Consider the following 22,574-nt stretch of genomic DNA (forward strand, 5'->3'; position numbering starts at 1 on the left):
ACAGGCTTTTTCTTTCTATATTTCTATTACTGTCAATAAAAATTGTAAGCCACTCACCAAAAATAGTCTTGCCATCCTCTCCAAGGACAACTTTTCTGGGTTTTCCTCTTGAATCCTGAAGAACTCTTCCATTTTCATTCATTAGGACACCCTTATCCAGATCTACTATCTAAAAGAGTGAATTAAACTTTATAAAGAAGAAGAATCTTTCTTTCAAAACAAAGCGAGACAACAGTCAAACAGTCTTGCTTGAATAAGTGTCCCTAAGGTCCCTGCCTGTGGAGTTTCCATGCCTAGAGAGACAACACTGTTCACATCACTGTCTTTGCTTACTTTAAAGATAATTCTGTTTGGACTGCAGTACTGTCTGATTTATTAATGCACCCAGACAGCAGACATAACAGAAGCCATAGATATGGATATTGTGATCACAGTATCTTAACTTACATTCTATCATTTATGTTTACAAAATGAAAGTCATTGATGAAATCAGAGGGTCACTATCAGTGCTACAAACCTGCTCTGGGTAAAACGTTCACTTTATCTTTCATAGTTTAAACATTAGAACAAGACAAGGAGTGTATAAAATAGTTTGCCATTAGTAAATGAACTAATATCATTTATAAAACATCTTAATGGATTTAGGGACATTTAGGTCTTCCAAATTTAGCAATAATTAACACTGCAAATAAACACACCCATTTTGTTCCATCAGGACCTGTGATATGTCGAACACCGTTTGGTTTCGAATTTTCATCAGATGTTGAGGATGCTTTGCCATTTGCAGCTGTGAGATTCGGCCGTCCGTTTTTGCCTGAACATGTAATTAAAGAAATGAGTAAAAATGTACTTATACACACACTGATATTGTTGTACGTACAGCATGCACATCCTTGCAGACATCACAGTGTTTACCTTTTTCATAACTAGGTTTGTAGCCACTGGCTGGAGTGTTTTCCTTTGAAATGGACCGCAGCCTCGATCCCATCACTGGATTTCGAGACTCGGGAGATATATTCCCACTAGAGCTTTCACCAGCAGACAGCCCATAGGAAGAGCGAGAAACTGAACTTGGGGTGAGCCTAACATTAGTATTACTCCTTTCAGCTGTGTCTGGATTTGAGATAAGTGTTGATTCTGCTGGACTGTTTTGAGAGGAGGCAGATAATGATGCTGAAGAGGAGTGTGGTGAAGATGATGAAGAGCCTGATGTGGAAACAGAGCCCATTCTTCTGTGCTTTACTGGATACACCCTACCAGGGAACCGTGAACCTTTCAGACGGCTTGCTACCACAGGAGAGCGGACCCGACCATTAGAAGCCAAAATAGGGACTCTGTGGGCAACTGAAGGAAGTGACTTTGAACCGCTACTGGTACTTTCATTTTCAGAGTTCTGGGTAGGTCTTTGAGGTTCGCTTACAGTTGTTGTGGTTTTAGGTGCAGCAGTTGAGGTGGCATCTTTGCTTTGCCTCTCCAAGGTCTCTCTGCTTCCCTTGGAAAGATAATCATCTTCATGATCATTGCTAATTTTTACATCTTCATTATTACTGGGATTGTTGGAACTTATTGGAGCATTTGTGTCTTTATTTAGCACACTAGGTTTATTTGAGACAGGATTAACCTCATGCTTTGAAGGGTATGTTGTAGGTGAAGTTTTATCACTAGTATCTTGAGAGCTCACAGCAGTAGAACGAGAAGGAAATCCTTTAATAATTGGCCTTCCTGCACCTATAGATGAGGCAGTCCTACTCCACGGTATTCTCCCGTCTTGTCTGCGACTCCCTGTAACTATCCTAGAATTTCGGTTTGGTAATGAAATGGGTGAACTGGTCCTTGAAGAAGAATGGGAAGTGGAACCATAACTATTGCTTTTCTCTTCTTTGTTATCATAATCTTCCTTTGGTGCTGGGTGTTCCTCTTTAGTTGTATCAGAATGGGTTTTTTTGGTTTCTTCAGTTGGTTGTTCACCCTTTGTGTCGTCTAGCTCCATGTTCTTGTGGTTGGTATCATGCACCTCTGTTGTATCATGACTGTTTGTCCTGGTTCCTGTTGGCAGTGTTGATTGTGAAGAAGCAGATGATGATGATGATGATGATGATGATGATGATGATGATGAATCAGGTTTGTGATTTCCTGTTTGAAGTCTCTGAGCTCTAGTTGAAATTCCAACTCTTCTTCCATTAGGGTACATGGCTCCAGATCCTGAACTTGTGACTCGACCTGACGTGGAAGAAGTCCTTCTTGTACCTGCTGATGATGATGATGGTAAGGAGGATGAAGGAGAGGATCCAGAAGAAGATGAGGTGGAAGAAGAAGATGATGAAGATGATGCTGAAGATGAGGAAGAGTAAGTTGGAGAAGAGATAGATGAGGATGATTCTGATTCTGATTCTTTCACTGATTCAGGCCTGGTTTCCTGAGGTGAGATCACTGAAGGCGTCCTGTCAGTGACACTTATCTGGTTGTATGAGTTCTTTTCCTCAGGATAGGAGACTGTTGTTAGGTTCTTTCTTGTAGCTGCAGACTCCTTGTTTTGCAACGAACTTGAAGAATCTTCACTCCGCATTCTTGATCGAGAATTAGGCCTTCTTAATCTGCTAATATCAACAATTGAGGATGTGCGCGGGGTCCAAGAAGGACGTTTGGCCTCAGGTGTTTTAGGGACAGATTCAGATTGATTGGGTTTTGATTCTTTAGTGTCATGTGGGTGTTTTGAATGTTCCTCTGTTTGTGGTGATGCATTATTACTGCTCTCTGGTTTTGTGTCCACATTAGCCTCATTTGCTCTTATTTTATCTTCTGTTGGACTGTCTGTTGGCTTCTCTTCCTCATTTGTATCTTCTTCTCTATCTTTGGCATTAGTGGATGAAGAATGTGAGTTTGACCTTGAGCTAGAACCTCCTTTTCTCACTGAACCCCTCACAGAGGAGAAGATGCTGTGATAGGACCTTGTATGAGAAAGAGGGCGTCCTCGTCTATTGGTGGGTGGTGTTTGAGTTGTGGTCTGAGTATCGAACTCTTCCATCTCATCTGGCTCCTGATTGTCTGATTCATTGTTTGAAGATGTCTTGGAGGCACTTTGACTTGTCTTGTGGCTGTCTGGGTTCCTTAAGTGAGTAGAGCTGGCTAAAGACAAAATTAAGATACCAGTCTTAACCAAGTTTCTGTAAAGCTGCTAAAGTTTATTGAGGAAAACATCTGTTGGGAATACTTACATGCAGGCATTGCAACAATAATGGCTTTAGTCTGTGGTCCTTGGCCCTTCCTATTGACTCCACGGATTTTGAAGATATAGCGGTCACCTGGCGTAAGTCCATCTATGGTAGCCGAGGTGGTGGTGCCACGGTATGTAACTGACTTTGCGCCAAACGGTTTCATAGCAGGAGCATAGGAAAGGATGTATTCTGGAAATAGATGTCAAATCAATCAGTATGGTCAATTTCATTTGGATACCATAGCTGAATATTTTCCAATGAACACTGGGAATACCCAGGATTGAACCAATAAATCTAGGCCAAGGATAACACACTAAAAATGAAAAGTTCCTTTTGCATGAACAGGAAACAGTTTGTGTTTTCCACATGTACATTTGTGTTGGTTTAGCTCTACAGACTGGTGCTCTGCATGCCTGCTGGAGAAACTGTAATGCTGAAGGTTTATCAATTCCATATATTTTGGCACTGCACACAGATAAATGGTTTCAGGGAAGATATATGGTTAACAATTAGTAATGTTTTACTCTCCAAATGCCAAAGTCATTTTGTGTTCTTTATGTAGGGCATATTCCAAAAGTCATAGAAAGAGCTGACAGATATCTGTATAAAATATTATCAGTGTTAAAACACTTTCTCCTATCCCAGCTAAATGTGCAGATACAACTATAAGTAATGCAAGATTATGTTGGGTGCACTACATAATAAACAAATACAAATATTTCTTCCTATGGTCAAAATGGATCTTACTGAATTGATAGACTAGCTACCCTGTGGTCTTACCTCTTATTCGCCCATTTGTTTGCTCAGGCGGATCCCAGGTTGCTGTGACAGCAGTACCTTTTCCTCGAAGTGGTTTTACTTGAAAATTTTCTGGAGGGCCAGAAGGAGCTGCATAGACAAATGTGGGAGAAAGTAAAACTAGGACTGGCAAACAAATTGTTATACAAACAACATGGAGCACTGTGTATTCTCTTGAACTTAAGTTTTTTTTTTCTGTCTGGATATTTTTCAGATGGAAACAACAGACAGTTTGTGTTTTCCATGGGAATGAGGTCATTCTGATCACTCCAAACAAAAATTCCAAACAGCCAGTAAACAGCGACATTACTCTGAAATAGGCAGTTAGAACATGCATACATGGTTTCAAAAACTAAGGCAAGATTGTTTTGAGTTTTAGTGCATTTGTTTGGGTGTGCAACACAATACAGACACCCTTTTGTTTATCCTTTGCTTCATTAACTAGTGTATTTTCTGACATGCAATAAAAGTGCAGATTGTAATTAAATTCACTTCAATCTAAATAACCAGCTTTTTAAATCTTTTAAACCACATTCATGGAAAATAGTATTTTTTTAATCATAATCTTGTAATGGTGAACACTGTTCTGTTATAATACTATTAAGATTTTTTTAATCTGACATTGACCTTTTTAGTTAGTTTTTAGTTTAGCAGATAATTATATCTATAATAATAAATACTATCAGGATTTGTCTGCTCAGCTATGCAAACTAAGCAAAACATCTGGGTTCGAGATCAGAGAGCGTAAACAAACCTGATTCAGGGGTTCTCTGGAACACAGATGCACTCCATTTTCCCTTCTGATCTCCTTGCGAGATACAAACAGAGAACTCGTACATGCTGTCCGCAGAGAGCGTTTCAATTATGAGACGTCTCTGAGTGGTGTCCTTGTATTCCCATCGAGCAGATTCTCCTTTCTCTCTGTATTTCACAGTGTAATACCTGCACATACATTGATTCTAAAGCTGAAATATACACTATTGTTCCAAAATTTGGGGTCACTATTCCGAAAGGACACATTAAAGTCATTCACAGTAATGACACAGACACAGTAAACACATTCAGAATTCATTCATTACAAAAGATTTCCGTTTCAAATAATGCTGCTCTTCTGAACTTCCTATTCCTCAAAAGATTCTGTTGAAATGGATTACACAAAAACATTAAGCAGCACAACTGCTTTAACACTGATGATAATAAGAAATGTTTCTTGAGCACCATATATGCATATTAGAATGATTTTTAAGGATCATGTGAATTGTGAAAAATCACTCTGTAGACTGAAGTAATGGCTGTTAAAAATCCAGATTTGCCATCATAGGAATTTTAAAACATATTAAACGTAAATGTAAAATACATTTATTTTAAATTGTGATAATATTTCACAATATTTCTCTTTTTACTGTATTTTTGATCAAATAAATGCAGCCTTGGTGAGCATAAGAGACTTATCTTACCAACCTTTTGAACAGTAGTGTATGTGATGCAGCCAACATACCAATTGGCCCACCATTTAAAAACGATATAATTCATTTTTACCTGGATCCCCCTGGTTTTTCCTTCTTCTTTTCAACAAGTGGATCAACCCATGTGATAAGGACAGACTGAGGAGACAATACTCTAACTGATATGTCCTCTACTTCATCCACAACTTCCGGCTCTGGATGACAAAGAATGAATATTAGGTTTAAGTCAAAATATTGAATATAGAGTGCTGGTTAGCACCACTGTGATCTGTGATATACCTGGTGTTACTTTATTCATGGTGGCCGTGGTGATGGGTGCACTCCTCCCCTGGGCTCTGGGTGCCTGCAGTGATACCACATAGACGGACTCAGACGCTATGAACAGAGGGGGGATACCAGATACGGCCACGTATCATTACACATTACCTGCTATGGGACATACTGGAGACATGCAATACGAGGTCTATTCACAAATATTTGAACCTAGATTTAAAGGCATATACTATGTATATCTCAAACACTATTCCTATCAGCCTTTAAACATCCAGAGTTTTGTGCTTACCCAGTTTGTGCTTGTTAGCATTGCGCTGGTCTGCTTGGTGGTGGCTGAGGTCCACTCTGTGTTTGTTTTGGGGTCGCAGAGGGAGGCGTCCTACTTGATGAGGGGGTTCTGGTCCTGAGGATGACTGAGGTGCCCTCTCTTGTCCTAGTGCCGTCCTCTGAGTTGGGGGCCGTGGGTTAATCTGTGATGAAGTTATAGACACCATCCTCCCTAATGAAAGACAGACAAAGCAAATAATGTTGGCTTTGGAGTTTAATCTGCTATTTTTATAATTTTACGATGTACAGCACTTCTGTCCACAGTTGACTTGAATTTAATAGAAATGACTTCATTGTGATAACATTGTACAATGTTTATTTTACATTATCAAACATAGTGGGATCCATAAAGTCTGAAAATTTGGGATTTAAAATCGAATTTGAACACAAATTCTGAATCATGTAATATACAAAATATGAAGAAATTCACAAATTTGATGCTGACAATGTTAATCCCTTTAGTAAAACTGGTCAAATTTCCTTGCTTACACCGCTTTACATTTGTAAAGCATAAAAAGTTGTGTTCAATAAAAAAAATAAAAAAAGAATGAAGAAGCATTTTCACAAGTGGTATCATACTTTTAAATCCCATTATACTTCACAGAGGACAACTCATGTTTGCAATCTCTTATAAAACAAAAACACTGGCAAATAACAAAGACATGAAGATTTGCTAAAGTACAGTTACAGGGCCACACAGTTTACAGTCATGTGCACTCTCACTTCCTCTCTCTTATTGCTTTACTGTAATCCCCCATCTGACAGGACTTGGCAGGCGAATGAGACAGTCAGACAGTCTTCCTCCTCTCTTTCCTTCAACACACTTCTTCACGCACATCTCTCCTTCTGGTGTGCCGTACATCCCTGAGAGGATAATGAAAAACAGTCCCTCTCTTTCTCCATCCGTCTGTCTTTTTTCGCTTCTTTAATCATTCTCAGATGATCGGTTGTAGTCACACTTTCTCATTAGAGTCTGTGTGTAATTTAAAGGTTGATTGTGACAGTTCAACCAGTGTGGCATTGAAAAGTTCAAAAATCAATCGATACAATGAACTTGCGAAGTTTCTTCTTAACATGCATGCTACGCTTCTTTTACATATTCCTAATATGTTGGACCTTTTTTTGAAAGTAGTCTACTTTTGCATGTTGAGACACTCCTTCACTTTTACAGACCTGTAAGAGCGGTGTTTGTGATGTTCGAGTTGGGGGAGAATGACACTAGTAGTAGAAAAACTGCCCACCCTAGCTTTAATATACAGTAAATGTGCATTGTTCATACTAGGGAAGCTTTTTAAAACTTTGAATCAACTCAACCAATTACTTCGCAAAATGATTCAGTGTTTTGAAGCGCTCCAAACACCACAGACTAACAGCACCTGCTGATCAAAAATGTGTAAATGCAACAAAAACACACTTTTTACAAACCAATGGCAAATGTTATGATGAAAGTTTAATACAGGGATTTCCAACCCTGCTCCTGGAGAGCTACCGTACTGCAGACTTCATTTCCAACTCTGTTCCAACACACCTGTCTGTAGTTATTAAGTAGCCCTGAACACCTTGATTAGCTGGTTCAGGCGTGTTTGATTGGTGTTGGAGCTGAAGTGTGTAGGACGGTAGCTCTCCAGGAGCAGGGCTGGAGACCACTGGTTTAATATATTAAATATATTTACGGTTCTGTAAAATGCAGGGTGTGGCAAACTATATTCCAGTTAAAAGCAATTACATATTCTCCTTTTTGTATTATACACATATTAAAATTAGTGCTGGGCAACGATTAATCATGATTTATTGCATAGAAAATAAAAGTTTTTGTGTATATAACATATGTGTGTGTACTGTGTATATTTATTATGTATATGTAAAAACACACACATGCATGGATATATTTAAGAAAAATATGTTATATTTATATATTAAATATATTTACATCTAAATTATATGAATATAAATGTATTGTATGGTATTTTATTCTATCTTACCTTTTGGAGTTGTTGTGTGTCTTTCAATGTAATGGTCTTGTTATAATGTGTTGTGAAGCCAAAGTCAAATTTCCACTTGTGGACAGTAAAGTAAAGTAAAGTAAATATATACATGTAAATGTAAATATGTTCAAAATATATACTGTACGTGTGTGTCTTTATAAATACATAATAAAATATACATGAACCTACATCGTAAAACTGACCTGAAAGCAGTTAGAAATAAATGTTTCAAAACTTCCTGAAGCAGTATTTTGAAAGCACCCATCACTAATGTCAGATCATTTTGATGATTGAAGAATGAAAATAAAAGGGAGAAAAAGAAGGAAGGAGAGGAATGAGTCAATCCTTTATAAATTCTATAAAGCGCTTCATATCCTTTATAGCTCAGCCTTTTGTGAGGGTTTTGGCTGAACGCATGCCTTGCGTGCATGCTTAAAAACTGTCCTATGATTGCTCTGGCATCACTTACTCAATGCTTAAACTCTACCAGAATAATTAACACTTAAGTTAATAAGAAGTGTCAGGTCTCAAAATAAACTGAAATGATAGTAACAGCAAATCCTTTCCTTTGTACACACAAACAGACACTTATTCCCACTTCCCATTCAGAGAATCCAGCCAACACAGCTGAGGCAGGCTCACATATCACTGGCCTTGAAACAGGGGTGAAACATAGTAGCTCACCCCTCTCTAACTCTTTCCCTTTCTCGTTGTTTTCACAGTGTCAATCTTCCAAGTTCATGTCTTGGATCCATGATGCCACATCGTTCTCTTTTCCCACCCCTCAGGTATGATTTGTTCGCTGATTACGAATTATCTCCATGAATTCTCTCCATGAATTCTCTCTCTGTGGGAGGTTTCGGTGCAGTAACAAGCTCCAGGTTGCAGGAACCAGACCAGAGTTACCATGTCCATGTGTGGACTCAGCTGGCCTACATGTGGACCTGCTCTTAAAGGTTAGTCCCACTGATTTCCACTGCCAAAGTAATGACAAAGAGATGCTAGCACAGTGGTGGCTCTGAAACAAAATTAAGCATTTCCTGACACATTCTTGCCACAGCACGGTTACAAGCAAAATGACATAAAGCATATGTCTTTTGTTAAACCAGCGGCAAAGCCAGAGACAAATTAGAGCAACACTATGGTAACATCATGACAATAGCAATAGCAAAGAACAAACATGGACTGGATAACATTATGGGGAAACCAAGGGAATAAAATTATAATGAAATGCCATTTCTGGAGATGTTAAGAAAGTGACCACAAACAGTATTTTTTTTGTCCAAATATTTTTAGACATTACCAAACCAAACATTCAGCTGCATTGTCTATTTTAAGTTTGCAACAAAATCTATGTAGCCTATGTCAAAGGTGCAGTGGGTGTAGGGTTTACTTTGAGAACATTTTTTTTAACTGCAAGTAAATTTCACAAATAATTAGAAAAGAAACGGCAAGCAACACATTGAATTACACATATACTTTTTAAGTAGAAAAACTGAATAATCTTTTATTTACAACTTGGAGTGTATGCTGGACCATTGATCACATGTAATTCGAACTGTGGAATTCTCCATTTTATGGGTTTTCGTCTCTTTTACTCTTGAGATTGTAAGAAACTAAAACAGTCTTCATTTGGTTTAAATCTGGGATTCCTTCTTCTCTTCTGAGGGTTTGCATGTACAGAGTTTGGCTTCAAGTGGGCTCAGTGGATTCATAAAGAAGAGAAATAAAAGCTTTGATTTAACAAATTCACAGCTGACAAACTGCCACTGTCTTTCCAGGAACTTGGGGTATCGGAGGTCTCTGGCATCCAAACACATGTCCAAGCTTTAAACCTTCTCAAGGGAGTAACAACATAGATGTTTTCCATACGCCTGCAAGTCTGAAATCTGTCATTTGCCATTAATGTACAGAAACAACTATATTTTTAAAGAACTTGAAGTAGTTTGAAGTAGAGCTTGCATTCCAAGAAGGTTGGATTTGACATAAAATTGTGTTCTCTCAACGTTTTTCTCATAACTCTTTTATGTTTATCTTGAACCTGCTTGGCAATACTCCTCATAAAATTGTTGTGCATCAGTCATAGGCTGGGAAAGTATTGGGCCTACCTGGAGAGGATCTGTTGAAGGGCTCGACAGCAAAACCATCCAGTTTCACCCACTCTCCCCCTGCAGGAAAAAAGAGCAATGTGGTTACACATAAGTACTGACAATACAGTATATTGATAACACTTATTGGCCAATTTTTATCTTTGCATAAAACACTCATAATTTATTTTTTATTTTTTTAATAAAACAGCATTTTATAAATTTAATGAAATTGCTATTTTTAAACGTAATTTTTAGAAAATAAAAATATTCTCAAAATATTATTTTTTCATGCCGTACAATAAAATGTTGTTGTGCCTAAATTCACCTGTAGCATTTGAAACAACTGATTTTATTTTTTAGTATTTTATTTTTAAATTAGTTTGATTAATATGGACCCCTGCACATGACATGCAAGAAAAAATAAATAAATCATGAACTCAATTTACTAATTTGTTCCCTCGATCTACTAAAACATGCGCACGATTACTATTTTGTTCCCTCGATTTGCTAATTCGTTCTCTCGATTTGCTAAATCGTGTGCACAATTAACTAATTTGTTTTCTCGATTTATAAATCTATGCACGATTTAGCAAATCGAGGGAAAGAATTAATAAATCGTGTGCACAATTTATAAATTGAGGGAATGAAATAGTAAAATTAGTGCACACGATTTAGCCTACTAATTTTTCCTGCATGCCATGTGTGGAGCTCCGTAGATTAATTGTTTATCCTAATAAAAAAAAATAAAAAAATCTGCTCATAATAAAGATAAGAAGTAAAACATATGTGACCTTATCAACTATTTACAGCAATTTATTTTTTATAGACACTTTTATGACTGAATTACTCAACAAAAGCTGAATTATATTACACATAAATGTGTAGCACATTTTGCAATCAAGCAACCAGCTACCCTTAAAATGAGGAGCTGTAACACCAGATATGTTTACAAGTGCTAAAAAACATCCTCAGCCAACAACATTTATGATCTGTTTGCAGGATTATTAATGTACTTTTCTATTATGACAGATGTTTTGGGAAAAATGGTGTGGGACGTTCAGCAATATGCCCAGATACTGTTTGTTGAAGAGGGACATGGACGTACTGAAAAAACTTTATGTGAAAAAATTTATGTGGCGTGCGTTGGACGAGTGGCTGGCTACCACAACATAAGGCTTAAGGCTCTTGACTCAAGCTCTGGGTTGGATACAAAAACAAGGACTGGCCACATAAATGCTCTATCTTTGGGGAATTCAATAGCAACTGATGCCAGTTATTTGAAAAACAGAAACGACCATATATCCCCACACCCTGCAGTCTACACATGAGTGTGTGTTAGCCATCCAGTCTGGCTTAATATTGTGAAATGAACAAAAAACATAGAGAGCATTAAAGTTATAACTACTTTCCTTGTAAAAACCATATAATAATGTGTGTTAGAGTCTAAAGAGTCTAAATTAATGAGGCTAATAAAAGTGTAAATTTAGACATTTAATTGCATCCATGGAACACTCTCAGAAAAAAAGGTGCAAAAGCTGTCACTGGGGCGGTATTTTTTATTTTTTTTTCTAAAGGTACTATTTAGGTACTAAAATGTACACATCAGGTAATATGTACCTTTAAGGTATTTGTATGCACCCTTTAGAAGTAAATAAGGCATAAATGTATACTTCTTGAAAGAGTACCACCCCAGTGACAATTTTTGTACTTTTTTTCTGAGAGTGTATAAAGTGACCAGTAAAATCATGTGTACACTTGAGCCAATAAATGAAAGACTTGGGCCCGTAATATTTAGATTTTAAAGAAATTAATACTATTATTCAGCAAGGATGCATTACATTGATCAGGTGACATTAAAGATATTTATAATGTTGCAAAAGATTTATATTTAAATATATATACAGTACAGACCAAAAGTTTGGAAACATTACTATTTTTAATGTTTTTGAAATAAGTTTCTTCTGCTCATCAAGCCTGCATTTATTTGATCAAAAATACAGAAAAAACAGTAATATTGTGAAATATTATTACAACTTAAAATAATAGTTTTCTATTTGAATATACTTTAAAAAAATAATTTATTCCTGTGATGCAAAGCTGAAATTTCAGCATCATTACTCCAGCCTTCAGTGTCACATGTAACATCCAGTCTATCACATGATCATTTAGAAATCATTCTAATATTCTGATTTATTATGAGTGTTGGAAACAGTTCTGCTGTCTAATATATTTGATGAATAAAAGGTTAAAAAGAACTGCATTTATTCAAAATAAAAAAAAAATTCTAATAATATATATTCTAATAATATATTTTCTTTACTATCATTTTTTTATCAATTTAACACATCCTTGCTGAATAAAAGTATTGATTTTATTTTTTAAAAAAAAGAAAGAAAAAAAAATTACTGACCCCAAATTACTGACCAGTAGTGTATATTGTTATTACAAAATATTTATATTTTAAAAACATAGCGTTTTCTTTTTTTTTTTTACTTTTTATTCATCAAAATATCCTAAAAAAAGTATCACATGTTCTGAAAAAATATTAAGCAGCAGAACTGTTTCCAACTTTGATAATGAATCATCATATTAGAATGATTTCTAAAGGATCATGTGATAATGATCCTAAAAATTCAGCTTTGCATCACAGAAATAAATGATAATTTAAAGTATAATAAAATTTAAAAACAATTATTTTAAATTGTAATAATATATCACAATATTACATTTTTTTTATGTTTTTTTGATCAAATAAATGCAGGCTTGATGAGCAGAAGAAACTTCTTTCAAATACATTAAAAATAGTAATGTTTCCAAACTTTTGGTCTGTACTGTATATATATATATATATATATATATATATATATATATATATATATATATATATATATATATATTGTTTTTTTTTTTTTTTACTTTATATTCATCAAAAAATCCTGAAAAAAGTATTGCAAAAGAACAGAAACAAAAAAAATCAAGTATCACAATTGTTTTCAAGATTGATGAGCACTAGCATGCAGTATTAGAATAATTTTTGAAGGATCATGTGACACTGACGACTGGAGTAATGGCTGCTGAAAATACAGCTTTTGCCATCATGGAATAAATACTAAAGATTTATTGTAAATTGTAAAAATATTTCACAATATTACCGTTTTTACTGTTTTTTCTGATCAAATAAATGCACCCTTAAACAATCTTACCGACCCCAAACATTGGAACGGTAGTAGAACTAATTAAATTAAAGTAGTATAATTTTTTTTTTTTTAATATATTTTCAAAAGTGTTTTAGGGGCCACTGTACGTATATAACACTGAGGGATTCCTGTTTTGTAATACTTAAAGTGATAATTACCCTTAAATTAAAAAGTTTTGTGTCATTTACTCACTCTCATGTCGTTCCAAACCTGTATGACTTCTTCAGAAAACAAAAGAAGTCTGAGATCCAAACAACATTTGACCTCATTGATGTTTATTGTACGGACAAAAAACAGAGACGTTTTACAAATGTGTTCTGCAAAGCAAAGAAATGCCTACAGGTTTGGAACGACATAAGAGTGAGTAAATGATGACAAATTTTTGGTGGAGTTTAAAAGCATGCATATGTGTTTAAAAGCATGCATATGTGTTTTCTATGCATACTGTACTTTATCTATCCATGCACCAATGTACAACAGTGAAGGGAACAGAGAGTCATAGAGAAACATGCACATCTCTACACACACATGCAAGCACACACCTCCTGGAGTCTCTGCCCTGTAGACAGGTTTACTCATCCCATCCTTATTCTCTGCACTCATCTTGAGAAAATGCAGGACTCCAGGCTCTAAAACAACACAACATGCACATGAGAGCCTGACATAGTGCTCAAGTACTCAATGTGAGTCTCTAGCTTTTCATTTAAAGAATGAATGATTTATACTCTTACCTAAGTCCTCTAGTAACTCTGACCGTCTGTCCTTGTCGACAGTCATGAAGCGCAGTGACTTCATGGACTTCCCGTAGCCAATGCTGTAGCTATCAACAGGCCGTCCATCCAGCTCACTGGGGGGATCCCATGTGACCTTTAACCCCTTATCCACAGAGGTAAGCTTTACATTACGTGGCGGCAGTGGCTTAGAACCTGGGAGATAGTACAGCTGTCTGTCAATCACATTGCAATTACAGTCTGATGAGTTCATTTTTGTTAAGAGAGCAGTTGCAAAGTTCAGCAAATCAGTAATTAACTATTAACTAGCTATTATTAGACTAAGTAAAGGATATTGTCACAAAATAATCAGGACCACAAAATGAAGCAATCTTGTATAACCTTGAAGGGATTTATTATGCAATAATGCCTGACAGACTACACATTATTCCAAGCACAGCTATGCAGGAAATTGTCCTAGAACAATGGTCAGTTATTCTGTTTAGCAGTCATTGTGCATAAACATGTGATTGACCAATCAGAATTAAGTATTGCAGAGGGCCATATATCCAGGGAAAATTAAACTTAATTGTAAATTTAGCATGACTATTCACTTAGTGGGAGTCCTAGTGTTTAATGTGGATCTATTGTATAAGCTAACCTTCTTACAGCTTGAACAAGAGCAATAAGGGCTGGAACCCTCAGTTAATCAAACTGGAAACTCTGTGTGAAGTTCTTTAGAGTGCTCAGGCTGTTTTTATAACCCTACTTGGAGTTGGAGTGAGCAAATCTCTCATCGCTGTGCCTGTTTACTGTACAACAGCATGACTCGGGCATAAAGCCCGGTGAGAGAGATCAATCTCTATCACTTATTTAAGTGTACACATGGACATATGCCTTTCGGTCACTTCTTTATAATGTAATATTGGCAATGGAACATCCCTCCACATAATTTGGAACCACATCACACATGTCATTGCAATTACCACAACTTGCGCACACACACAGGCCACAGAAACATCAAACCTCAGTCTGTGACTTGGCCCGTATTAAAATTTATGATGTAGGGTGGGTTCACATTTTGATTAAATCAAGACTTATAAAAACATAAGAATTAAATCTTTCTCCAAAAATAAACATTTTATACTGGAGGAAACTAACCTGAGGCTCGTATTAGGGAGTGGACATCACATAGATCAGTTGTTCTCAAATTTGTGTAATTCTGCAGTCAGTAGAATTTTTTTTTAGCTGTGATTAATTTTATGATTCCAGACATTTTAAGAACTGTTCCTCAGTTAATCAGTTAAAACAACAGTTCTTGATGAGACAAAACTAAAATAATAATTGTTAGTTTTCTTTTTTAGTTTATTTGTAATTTGTTTTTTATATTTATTTTTGTCTATATATATATATATATATATATATATATATATATATATATATATATATATGTATATGTATATGTATGTGTATATGTATGTATATATATATATGTATGTATATGTATATATGTATATATATATGTATATATATATGTTCCTGTGGCTCAGTGGTAGAGCATTGTGTTAGCAGTGCAAAAGGTTGTGGGTTTAATTCCCAGGGAACACATGTTCGGTAAAAAATGTTAGCCTGAATGAACTGTAAGTTACTTTGGAAAAAAGTGTCTTATATATAAATAAACCTTTTTATTAAAAATAAATTGAAATCTTCTTGCAGTTTACTTAGAAGTTTGCTGAGGCCCCCTAGTGTGCCCCGCCCTCATGATGGAGAATCAGACAAAGCTGCAGCAGTGACAATTATGCTATTATTGTTTAGATTATATAAAAGCACAGACTGATGATATTATCTCTAAAGATGTTGAGGGTACAAAAAAATTTGCACTGAACCCCTGGTAAAGTGGATGACTGCTTTTTTTATATTTTTAATGTCAGATAAGGACATTCTCAGCGATAAGTATGTTTTCTATTAGAAGAGACCATATTCGTTTTTTTTTTTCTTTTTTTTTAGTTTGCAATAATAGCTGGAAATGTTGTAATCTAACTTCATGACAGCTGTAAAAAAATAAACGTATATAAACTCATTTTTAACTCCTTCTAACCAATGTTTCCACGACTATCTCAATTTACTATCGCAATTCTGACATTTCAATGTAATCCAGTTAGACTGATGACGTATTTCCATCAGCAGACTTTGCAAATCACTGTTCAATAAATCACCCAAAAAACAAATATTTAGAACAGCAAGGCATAAAATCAGATGTACATACTTAAAACAAATGTAAGATTGTTGGAACGTAAGAACTCCCAGGGCCATTAATATTATCCATTCCTTTAATAGGAAGGTGAAAGTAAATGCCCTGTGGTCCAGTTGTCAGGTCTTTGGCATATAATGTTTTTTTTTTTTTTTATAAGCACCCTAGAAAGACCTGTAGGGCAAGCACCTGCTGCTCTGACATCATTTTCTCAATGAACGGCACAAACAGACTCTCACAAACATACTCTTTGCTTATTATTTTCATTCAGGTGCCTGGAAGACATTCAGACAAATGCAAGAAGCATTTAGAGCGTATTATTGTTAAGTCAACAATAGCTCAGTGCTTTTACACAAACTTTTCAGCCTGAGCTACAAAATACCCAGGTGTTCCGTGGGAGGGTGTCTGATGATAGACAATGCTTAAACACCTGAGTGACAGGTTGAAATGGGCATCGTGCCAACTACATGCTGGCGTCTTGTACCAGAGCACACTCACTAATCGACAGCCTATGTCAATCAAAGACTTTCCGCAAATTCCTTGGTGAAAATCTGAGCAAGATTAAATTCCAGTAGCTGGTCAGGGCATGATTCTTCTCTTCCTCTCACTCTCTGGCAGAGCTTTTACCTGACAACACAACCTCATTCTTACCGGAATAACAACAGACCTGATGTTAAATTTCAGGGTTGTGGAACAAAATCCTGAGACCCATTCTTTCCAATATATCTTTTATCTGTCAAGCAGATGTCTGGAATGGTTTTGAAGCTGCAGTTGGGCACCATTAAATGATCTAAAAGTGTGTGTGTCTGCGTGTGTGTGTGTGTGTGTGTGTGTTTGGCTTGAAATCAGTAAAGCTAAGCAGCTGGTGGCTTAAGATTTAGTTGTGTTGGATGTAATTTGGTTTGTTGAAGATGGAGAGAAGAGGAAAGAGAAGAATTCTGTATAATATGCAGCTGCTGATGGCAGTCCCAGGCTGCACTGGGTGACCTCATATAAAGAACATTTCCAAAACACTGAGAAAAAGCAAGTGAGAAAGAAAAAGGCCAATTGTAACGTGGCAGCTAAAACAGCTCAGTAAGGACTTAGCTACCACTTTTCTCATCCAAGATTCCTCTGCTCCACTGCATTCTCCTCAAAATTAGAAGGGACAGGCAGAGTTAAAGAAAGATGTGAGGAGAGAGAAAACGTGGCTAAAATTGATTTGAAGAGCTGAAAGTGAAAGAATGTCTAAAACATCTGCGCTTTTACACTCCCGGATGACCTTTTAAAGAGGCTAACTGTACTTCCTGTACCGGCTCTAATTTGATAAATCACATGCGGAGATCTGCACTTACAGTAAAGTCTATCTATCTATCTATCTATCTATCTATCTATCTATCTATCTATCTATCTATCTATCTATCTATCTATCTATCTATCTATCTATCTATCTGTCTATCTGTCTATATGTCTGTCTGTCTGTCTGTCTGTCTGTCTATCTGTCTGTCTGTCTGTCTGTCTATCTATCTATCTGTCTGTCTGTCTGTCTGTCTGTCTGTCTATCTGTATCAGGGATCCAACTGGAAATCAAATTGGGAATTAAAATTTGGTCATATTTTGTTATATATGCATCATTCAAATATCTTATTTAACAGTTGGCTACAGAAATTAATATTCTGTGTTCTTTGTGCACCTCTGGCAACCTCTACTAAATTAGCTACAGAAATTAACTACAAAAGTGACATCACCACCATCAGTTTAAGAAGTTATACAGTAAGCATTAGTTTCAATTATACTGTATGTGGACTCTCTCTCTCTCTCTCTCTCTCTCTCTTTCTTTCTCTCTCTCTCACACACACAGATATAGATGTCATATTTCTATCATCACCTTTTTGAAACTGATTTAAATTGCAAAAAAAAAAAAAAAAAAAAACTTGTTGAATGTTGAATGTTCTTTAAAAACTTAAAATGAAGTATGTACACTTTTTGAAGTTTGTGCACCTGCCTGTGGTTCAGCTGTTCAATTAGACTACTTTCTCACCCATTATGCATTATTAGTGCTGCTTGAAATGTTTAATAAAGGTTTGGCACATGGTTTCCACGCACACTGTGATAAAACAAACAGGACTTAGACCTCCAGAGTCACAAAGCATAGGTGATTAATTCAATAGACCTATTTGTCATAAGTGCTTATGAAATAATAATCTTTACAGTACAAGTTGGCAATTGTACTAGACAAACTAGTTGGCTAACCTGGCCAAACTAACCTGGCAATTATGCTAGACAAATGTACTTAAAGAATAATAATTTTAAAATAGTTCTAAATTTCTACATAATTCTAATAAACATACAAAGTTTGCTTTTGTAAATTGCTATTTAAATAGAGATAAGCAGATTGACCTACCCGACAGCAGTGGGCTCTGGGTGCAAAGTGTGATCAGGAGCCCGAGAAGAGCTCGTGCCCGTGCAGGAGACATTGCAACTAGTGCTCCAGTATTCCGGCGATCCGCTACACTGAGGGAAGGAAGGCTATGGGATGCTCGGATGCTCAGTTGCCCGCTACCGTCAGTCTGTGCGCTCTTTCCCAGACGTTGTCTCCCTCTACCGGGGACGAATGGGACTAGGGGTTACCCAAATATTTTCAGAACAAGGCGATGGAAAATCTTTTGAAACATACTTCCTCTGATGTAGAACTCACTTATCGTCTTCTGTTTATTCTTACAGCTTGTTTACCCAAACTTCATTCTGTACTCGTGGTAGGCTAATGCTTCATAATCGTAATTGTGTTATAACTACTGTGTTTATTTAGTATTGTAATTTATAATCAGCTATGCAATTATGGATAAGAAATTCTATATGCGTTCTCCACAATTTTGTGCGAACTATACAAAACGAGAAAATCAAAGCGCATGCGCGCAATTTGGAATTCGGCTGCAAATCGAAGCCGCAAGAAGGTAGGCTATATCACTGCAGTGTGCACTTAAAAACCGTCCTGTAAATCCTTTTCCGCACATATGTTAGAGCTGTTTTCTAATTGGTTAAACTCCCGTCTACTGCGATTCACTGTAGTCAGCATGTTTTTAATTATGCTATTTTTGCTTAATTTTCATCTCAGCTTCTGCAAGGCAATACATTTGAGTCCAATTTAATTAAATTTATTTATTTAATGTGTCTCAGCTGCTTCTCTGAAGACATAACCCTCTAAAATAAATTATTTATAAAATAGGTCAAAGCCTAACTACGATTTTAAAGTGTAGGGTAGACTACACATGCACTGCAAAGAACAAATAGCCAGTGGATCAATATCATATCATATGATTGACCTTTAAACATTATGTTATAAAGACATTCCAATGGATGTATGCAACTACATAAATTAGAAATTATAATCTAAGAGGCACAAAAAGAGCAACACATTTTCCTTGTATGTATATTTATTTAGCCTATTAAACACAATAAATGTAATTAGTGATCCCTTTGAGGCAGACTTGTTTGTGGTGGACACCATTAGACTTGATCAGACTTCCATCTGATATGGCATGATCTCTAATTAACTGAAAAAAAAGGAAAGAAAAGGAGACAATATTTTAAAACAACAACAGCTCTAGTTTCGCTCATACATAAATTCTTTATGACTCCAGAAACTACCCAGCAGCTAAATGTGAACATAACTGAACATAAAACCCCTAGAGACAGCAGAGCTCCAAGAGCAGTTAACCCTGAGTAATGCATCAGCAAATAAGAATCCATCACAAACAATCACTGGACAGCCATAGTCTCTGACTGTCTCAGGGGACCAGGAAAGAGGCAATTAGATCTGTGTGAGACGGAGGATTAAGAGAGAGATAGAGAAGGAATAGGAGAGCCCAAGACCAGTTTTTAGAGATTACACTCAAAATGAGCCCTATTTAGTTTCTGTTAATTATAAACAATCAATTATTTAAGTAATTATATATCTAAATACTATATACATAATTAACACACACACACAAACAAATATATTCAAATGTTTCATATAGGCAGATACTGAAGATACTTAATTATTGGCTTTTACTTAAAAGATAACATGCAAAATAGTTATTTTAATTAAAATAGTTGAGATGGCTTAGTAAAGTTCATTTCTTACATTCACTCTGAAGGGATCTTCTAAGCTCCCTTTTCTCTTTTTCTGGCAAGACAAAGTAATTGACAGGCTGCACCGTGCCAGTCTTATCTTTGTAATTTTCCCTGTGCTTCTGTGACAACTGGGGAAAAGAGAAGTCCAAAATATGCATGACTATTCAGTGAGACAAAAGAGAGCGGTTTAGAAAATGATCCACAATCACACCTTAATTCTCATTCTTACCATGTTGAAGTCCTTGATCTCCTTCTGCCTTTTGAAATCAATGTTGTACCGGACCCAGTATTGTAAGATACTGTCTTGGGTTTGGGAGCTCAGAGGCACACTACTGTAAGAGCTTTTGCTAGAGGCCATCATTGCAGATCGGGTGTTTTGGAGGTACTTTAGGGACGAATTGCCAAAAGTCTCTCCATACAGGAATTTAGTAGTGGGAATGTGTCCACAGTACCTTTAAATGATGCAGCAATTGCACACTTAACAGTTGATACTGGTATATTGATAATATTATTTTATGATTTCCCTCACCCTCAGGTTTAGAAATGCCAAGGAAATGGTAAAATTATACGATTTTAATGGTAACAGCCATAATTAATTGAGTTTCTTTAAACTCACTGTCAATTAATTGATTTATATATTTAACATTAAATGACAGCACACGTTTTTTGTATCGTTTGAAAAGAAAAACACTCCGTAAATGTCAAAACTTAACGTTGCCCTGCACACAAAATTTGAAATAAGCTATGTTTTTACCCGGGCATCAGAGACGATGGGATGTAGGTTGTGTTGTTATGCGTAATGAGAGTACCATTTCCTCTGAAAGTCATGGCTGAGTTGATAATACTATGAATATTATCCGATCATAAGCTGCTGCGTGTCAAAGCTGACCTGCACCGCAGATAAGACAACAAAAGGTTGCCTAGCAACCATTTTTTTTTTTTTCATAATCATTTTTATTCATAGATAATCTGTCAGTTTAACTCTATACAGAATATATAAAACTATGCTTCTGCTTCGAACAATAATCAATGTGGTAAGAAGCTTTTAGGGCGTATTTGGTTTCTGCAAGAATCCGCCCCTGAGAAAGAGTTTTGACTGTGTGCGACTGCCCCCTGCTGGCGTCATCCGTCATCACATTGCGCTCGTGCGGAGCTGAGAGGCGCATCGCAGAGTGAAAAAAAGCGTGTCGGAGCGGATCTGACGAGTGTACATGTGGGCATAGTAAAGCTAGAGAAAATGAAAGCTCTTTAATTATTAATTACTCTTTTCATGTTATTGCGCACAGAGGATGCAGCTTGTACCATAAGAGGATTTTTCCGGTTTTTATGGAGCGAATTAAAGCAGTTAGGACATGATTTTATAAGAAGTTATGCAGCGTTGTTCAAGATAGATCCACGATCTTTGTGATGAAACATTTTTACTCTGTTTTAGGCTTTTGATTTTTCTTCATTTTAAGTGGGAATGGCTTTAGTAGTGTACCTGAAGACTGTCACGGAGCTTCGTGGAAAGGGGGACCGCATCGCTAAAGTGACTTTCAGAGGTATAGACCAATAATTTATAGTGAATGTTTTAGTATGTGTGCATGTGTATATTAAGCATCTGATATACGTATGTAGTTTTAATATTTATCCTATTTTATATTTATCATACAGTGGTGTGTAACTTGAGGTTCTGATGAAAAGTTGTAGAAATACAGTCTGCATGTCTTTATCAAAGAACATCGAAGGTTTTTTAATATCGCTTTAGATTATTAAAAACTCCCTTGCTGGTAGATAGATGGTAACATTATTTCCTCATACGCAAGCGTGAGCTGGTTTCATTATATATAGGCTCTCGATTTTTACTGCAGTAGCCTACTGTTTAATTCATTGTTAATTTCAAGCAATGCGTTTTAATCAAATGGCTAGCGCAGTAAGCTAGTGGGATTCTTTTTCAAAAACTGTCTTCAAGGTCCCCAGAAGTATTAAAGCTGAATAAAGTTGTGAATTGTGAAAAGTGAACCAAATTTGCCTAAACTTTTGGTTGTTTTATCTCATTAGGCTAGATCTTGTCGTGAGGCTTGCAGGCAATCCATTAGATTTCATGTTAATTAAATGTGGCTTTAAAGACACTGGATATGAATGACAACAGTTTTTTCTCCTGTTTCTCTCCTCTCTTTCTCTTTGT

At 36.2% G+C, this 22,574-nt stretch overlaps 3 protein-coding genes across 5 annotated transcripts in view; 1 reads left to right on the forward strand and 2 right to left on the reverse strand.

Annotated features, from left to right (window-relative positions):
• LOC109112932 (fibronectin type III domain-containing protein 1-like) overlaps positions 1 to 18,823 on the reverse strand; it is a 34,987-nt gene extending 16,164 nt beyond the window's left edge. The window contains exons 1-13 of one of the 3 annotated variants that reach the window (XM_042746351.1): positions 18,696 to 18,823; positions 14,083 to 14,277; positions 13,894 to 13,980; positions 10,173 to 10,232; positions 6,042 to 6,251; positions 5,759 to 5,854; positions 5,553 to 5,673; positions 4,768 to 4,955; positions 3,996 to 4,103; positions 3,216 to 3,404; positions 916 to 3,126; positions 699 to 814; positions 58 to 169 (exon numbers count right to left, since the gene is read on the reverse strand). In XM_042746351.1, the coding sequence (XP_042602285.1) occupies positions 58 to 169; positions 699 to 814; positions 916 to 3,126; positions 3,216 to 3,404; positions 3,996 to 4,103; positions 4,768 to 4,955; positions 5,553 to 5,673; positions 5,759 to 5,854; positions 6,042 to 6,251; positions 10,173 to 10,232; positions 13,894 to 13,980; positions 14,083 to 14,277; positions 18,696 to 18,768 (3,766 nt within the window). In that variant the 5' untranslated portion in view covers positions 18,769 to 18,823. Of the gene's footprint in view, positions 1 to 57; positions 170 to 698; positions 815 to 915; positions 3,127 to 3,215; positions 3,405 to 3,995; positions 4,104 to 4,767; positions 4,956 to 5,552; positions 5,674 to 5,758; positions 5,855 to 6,041; positions 6,252 to 10,172; positions 10,233 to 13,893; positions 13,981 to 14,082; positions 14,278 to 18,695 lie in introns of those variants that run through there. The other 2 variants (XM_042746352.1, XM_042746353.1) reach the window with 2 other exon arrangements.
• An 884-nt stretch (positions 18,824 to 19,707) lies between these two features.
• fam166c (family with sequence similarity 166 member C) lies at positions 19,708 to 21,331 on the reverse strand. Its single transcript, XM_042746406.1, has 4 exons — positions 21,162 to 21,331; positions 20,637 to 20,859; positions 20,418 to 20,535; positions 19,708 to 19,845 (listed from the first exon to the last, which is right to left on the reverse strand). Exons 1-4 carry the CDS (start codon positions 21,233 to 21,235, stop codon positions 19,838 to 19,840), a joined length of 423 nt encoding a protein of 140 aa, XP_042602340.1. The 5' UTR covers positions 21,236 to 21,331; the 3' UTR covers positions 19,708 to 19,837.
• A 221-nt stretch (positions 21,332 to 21,552) lies between these two features.
• LOC109112648 (otoferlin-like) overlaps positions 21,553 to 22,574 on the forward strand; it is a 55,120-nt gene continuing 54,098 nt past the window's right edge. The window contains exon 1 of the mRNA XM_042746531.1: positions 21,553 to 21,948. Coding sequence (XP_042602465.1) covers positions 21,870 to 21,948 — 79 coding nt within the window. The 5' untranslated portion in view covers positions 21,553 to 21,869. The remainder of the gene's footprint in view (positions 21,949 to 22,574) is intronic.

This window comes from Cyprinus carpio, chromosome B20 (assembly GCF_018340385.1).
Source record: "Cyprinus carpio isolate SPL01 chromosome B20, ASM1834038v1, whole genome shotgun sequence".
NCBI classification, from domain to species: domain Eukaryota; kingdom Metazoa; phylum Chordata; class Actinopteri; order Cypriniformes; family Cyprinidae; genus Cyprinus; species Cyprinus carpio.